Consider the following 5,134-nt stretch of genomic DNA (forward strand, 5'->3'; position numbering starts at 1 on the left):
GGGTGGGTGCTGTGACTGTGGGCAGACATTGTACAGGGACTCAGGTCGCATGGACTCTACGCACTGCCAGCTGCTTTTCTCACCGTAGTCACAGGCTCATGAATGACTCTAATCCAAATAATCGTATTTTGATTTTTTTTTCAAATATATTTTATTGATTTTTTACAGAGAGGAAGGGAGAGATATAGAGAGTCAGAAACATCGATGAGTGAGAAACATCGATCAGCTGCCTCCTGCACATCTCCCACTGGGGATGTGCCCGCAACCCAGGCACATGCCCTTGACCGGAATCGAACCCGGAACCCTTCAGTCCGCAGGCCGACGCTCTATCCACTGAGCCAAACCGGTTTCGGCAGGTTTTAGTTAATAACAAAATTAACAGCCAAAACAAAACCCAATGAACCCCTTTGCCATAGTAACATGTTCTCTTTTGATTTTTCTTAGTGTCCAGAGTTTAATCATCATACATGCACGATGATAAGTTTGTGGGTTTGATGTTATTTTGTAAGTACATTAAGTCTACAATGTCACACCTGTCAAATTTTTTAAATTTTATTTTTTCCATTCCAGCTTACATTCAATATTATTTTGTACTAGAGGCCCCATGCACAAAATTCGTGCAAGAGTAGGCCTTCCTTTCCCTGGCTGCTGGCACCGGTTTCCCTCTGGCACCCAGGACCCGGGCTTCCCTCGTAGTCCCAGCTTTGTTGGGAAGGTCCTTTGGAAGGACGTCTGGCCTAATTAGCATATATATAAACATTTATAATGACATAGCGTGAGACAATATATAATGTTATATATATATAACATTTCACACCTGTTTAATAGAACAGTATACTCCAATGATTTTGTATCAGAGCTTTTTCAACAACTGGATATCCTGGTGTTTTAATTTCTTTTCCTTTATATTTTTCCTAGGTTTATAGGTCCCCAACTAGAGTTATCAGCCAAAATCAGTAAGTTTTGGGAACTGGTACTAAGAACTACTTTGTGATCAATAAAAATCCCTTACTCATGTGGTGTCATTATATCTGCAAGGTGTCCATTTGTTCTAACAGAAGCTACTGGGATGAAAACCAAAACTATCCTTTGAGACTTGTATTGAACATTTTTCATGTGTGATAATGATAACATATGCATACACAGGGAAATAAGATAGTAGATGACGGAAGGAAAAAAAATCTTCCAAATTGTCTAAGTGTTTTAAAGTGATCAGTGGTAACACGGTCAAAGTTCCAGAGGACAATCCCATCCCCCACCATCTATAAAGTCATTGGTCACTGTTTGCCCAGTGTGATTCAAGCCCTAGTTTCTGTGTTGTTGTTTTTAAATTTGACTCAAAATGCACAAGACGAACATGAGATGTGACCAAATATCACCTCAAAATCCTTCCCAATTCTACATACTTCTCTCACACACACATAGACACACACACACACACGCACAACACACACTCACACACACACCATCTCACCCTCACATTCAGCTCCTAGAGAAGCAGTCCTGCCTGGGTCAAGGGCAGGCTCTGGAGCCAGCTGCCTGGCTTTGAATTCCCACTATGGCACTTCCATCTCCTGGGCAGATTATTGAACGTCTCTGTCCCCCAGTTTCCTAATGTCTAAGAATGGGTTAATATTGGTACCTCCACCTCAGACACACACACACACACTCGCACACACACCATCTCACCCTCACATTCACCTCCTAGAGAAGCAGTCCTGCCTGGGTCAAGGGCAGGCTCTGGAGCCAGCTGCCTGGCTTTGAATTCTCACTATGGCACTTCCATCTCCTGGGCAGATTATTGAACGTCTCTGTCCCCCAGTTTCCTAATGTCTAAGAATGGGTTAATATTGGTACCTACACCTCATAAGGTTCTTGGGAGGAAGAAATGAAATATTAATGCCTGGCCAAAACCGGTTTGGCTCAGTGGATAGAGCGTCGGCCTGCGGACTGAAGGGTCCCAGGTTCGATTCCGGTCAAGGGCATGTACCTTGGTTGCGGGCACTTCCCCAGTGGGGGATGTGCAGGAGGCGGCTCATCGATGTTTCTCTCTCATCGATGTTTCTGGCTCTCTATCTCTATCCCTTCCTCTCTGTGAAAAATCAATAAAATATATTAAAAAAGAAAAAATAAGGGCATTACATTTTTTTTAACGTCTTCATGTGTAAAATGAGAGGGAGCCGTGCCTAAGCATACCGGACATGGAATTCATCCCTCAGAAAAAAGAGACACTAGATTGAGAAAAGCCACCAAGAAAGAGAAAGAACTGCAAAGTCAGATCTATTCTTATTTCCCCCCACCAGCTTTATTTAGGTATAGTTGACAAATTTATGTATATTTAGTGTGTACACAGTGATGTTTTAATCCTATATAATAAAAGAGTAATATGCCAGTCAACCGAACGGCGAATGACCGGTCACTATGACGTGCACTGACCACCAGGGGGCAGACACCTAATACAGGAGCTGCCCCCTGGTGGTCACTGCCCTCCCACAGGGGGTGCACCGCTCAGCCAGAAGCTGGGCTCAAGGCTGGTGAGCACAGTGGTGGTGAGAGGAGCCTCTCCCGCCTCCCTGGAAGTGCTAAGGATGTCCAACTGACGGCGTAGGCCCACTCCAAAAAGGCTTCTTAAGGAGGCAGCCAGACAGGTAAGCGATGCATCTTGCTACCTCCTCCCTTTCTTCTTGTCACCTGGAATAAAGCTGTGACTGCTGGAGCTCTAGCAGCCCTCTTGGATCATGAGGTGTCCTTGAGGCTTGAAGCCATGTACTATGGATGACAGAACAGAAAGGAAAGGAGGGACCTGGGCTCCGGATGGCTGTGGGCTCTCCATACCATCCACAATTTACCTTTACCTTGGATTTCCTTCACTGACAGAGAAATACTGTATTTTGAGTAGGCCACTGTGAGTTGTGTTTTTCTATAACATATGTATTTGAACCTAGTCACAATCAGCAGACATGGAGGCAGAGGCAAAGTTGGCAAAGGTGGGGAGGAAAGGTTGAAAAAAACAAGTTCAAAACTGTCTTTGGTCATAAGAGGCTTTCAGGCATAGCTGCCCAGCAAGAACCCACCGTGCTGAACTTACATGAATGACAGAGTCCATTGAGGACTTGAGTCAGGGACCTATGTTAATATAATTCTGCCAAGTCCCTCAATTTTCTGGCCAGTCCAATCACACCGGGATGATAAATTTCAATCTGTGAGGACTGTCAAGTCCCCTGAATCTTAGGAGTCTTTGGAGAGAAGACCAGGATCCAGCTAGAGAGGCCTTGGCATGTAGAACCTGGTCCACATTTCCAAGGCAGTAGCAGAATGCAACTAGAATGCTCCCCAGAGAGACGTTTTGGTAGAAAGCGCCATGGGAACACTTTAGAAACTGGCAAAGGCATTTGGCTTTGGCTAACAATTCCCAGAAACATTCTTGCCAAGAACCTGGACAGGCATACGTCCTTCCATTCATGGCTGGTCCACCTGTTTGTCCACTGAATAGTTACTGGCCTCCTGGTTATGTGCCAGACGGAGGGCCAGGCACTGCCATATAACGGGGAAGGGTCTTGTGTAGATTACAATCCAATGAGGCAAAGGCTTCCCACTGACTCTTCCCTTTCTTTGCCAAGACCCTCTCCACTAGCAACACAAAGAGCAAATGATGAGAGTATTGACCTCTTACTCATTCTTCCTCCAGGAAAGGAGTGATAAGGACAGTTCATAATTACTGAGTACTTATTATATGCCGAGCGTGGTTCTAGCATTTCACGTGTATTAACCCAAGCAGTCATTATCATCTCCATTTTACAGATAAGGACATTCAAGCACTAACAGATTAAATAACACACCCCTCCCACGTTTACTCAGGTAGTAAATTCAATCCCAGACAGAGTCTATGCCCTTATCCACACTATTCTACTCAACCTGCAGAAATAAAGATAATGGCATCTTGCCACCGGTCCACCTAATCCCTCTCTACCCAAAAGCAAAAAAATAAAATAAAATAAAATAAAATAAAAATCCCCAACAAAAGTTAGTTCAGTTAGACCGATGGTTCTCAACTGAGGACTATTTTGTTCCCCAGGGGACACTGGCAGTGTCTGGAGACACTTTGGTTGTCACAGCTTTGGGGGTGCAATTAGCAACTAATGGGTGAAGACATGGGATGCTGATAGACAGCACACAGTGCACGGGACGCAGCACAACAAAAGATTACCCAGCCCCAAATCTGCATGGTGCCAAGTAGCGAACCCCCCCTTAGGAAGCAGACTAAAACAATAGCGAACGTTTAAGAAACACTGCAACATACATGGTGGTGGTGGTGGTGGTGGTGGTGCTGGCGGTGGTCGTGCACTGCTGCCTTCAGCGTCACTTTGGTGGAGAGCTTCTTGCGGGCGGAGTCCCAGGCGTGAACCCGGAAACTCATCTCTGGATTATGCAGCTGTAAAGGCCGTTTGACCATCAGCACCCCATCCGTGCCCACTCTGAATCTGGTGTCATCAGAAACATAGACGGTCCTTGGTTGGCCGGTGCATCCCTCAAAACTCACTGCAGGGTGGAAATAACAGCGATTAGGAAATGGGCAGATTTAAAAACACGCGCGTTCCTTCTCTAAAAAGCAAACTGGACTCGCCTACCAAAAGCCTAAGACACACAAATTAAGCACAAGCAAAAACAAACCATCGTCTGGTGACAGGACCGCAAAGACAGAGCAGTTGATAGCATCTACCTGCTCTTCACAGTTAGAGGGCGACTGTTTCCTGTGGTCTGCTTTTTTTCTCATCTCCTTGTAAAGTGAAACAAGTAACCTGTCTAGCAAGTAACTTCTGCTTTCCGGTAACAATGAAAAGGGGCTTCTCCTTTTCAGATACTCTCCACAAATGGAAACAGCCCCCTAAAGTAATGGAAACAGAACATCTATTGAAGTCAAAAGCTGGAGAGCATGGTACAGTCAGATACTGTGGACAGACCACAGAAATAATAGCAGCTCCCTACTAAGGTTGTTTTAAGATACACAGAACCGTGTCTGGCACAGAAACATACTATATAAAATTTAAATACTATACTTAATTTTTTAAAATAAAAAAATTAAACATATATATATATATATAGCTTTGATTAATAATTTATCCAACCCCTGTGA

The 5,134-nt window shown here is 44.5% G+C and overlaps 1 protein-coding gene across 1 annotated transcript in view; it reads right to left on the reverse strand.

Moving 5' to 3' along the window:
- The window catches only part of LOC102763531 (cadherin-1), a 79,399-nt gene that overhangs the window by 10,355 nt on the left and 63,910 nt on the right, over positions 1-5,134 (reverse strand). The window contains exon 3 of the mRNA XM_006769827.2: positions 4,301-4,539. Within this exon, the coding sequence (XP_006769890.2) occupies positions 4,301-4,539 (239 nt within the window). The remainder of the gene's footprint in view (positions 1-4,300; positions 4,540-5,134) is intronic.

Source organism: Myotis davidii, unplaced genomic scaffold (genome assembly GCF_000327345.1).
Source record: "Myotis davidii unplaced genomic scaffold, ASM32734v1 scaffold243, whole genome shotgun sequence".
NCBI lineage: Eukaryota > Metazoa > Chordata > Mammalia > Chiroptera > Vespertilionidae > Myotis > Myotis davidii.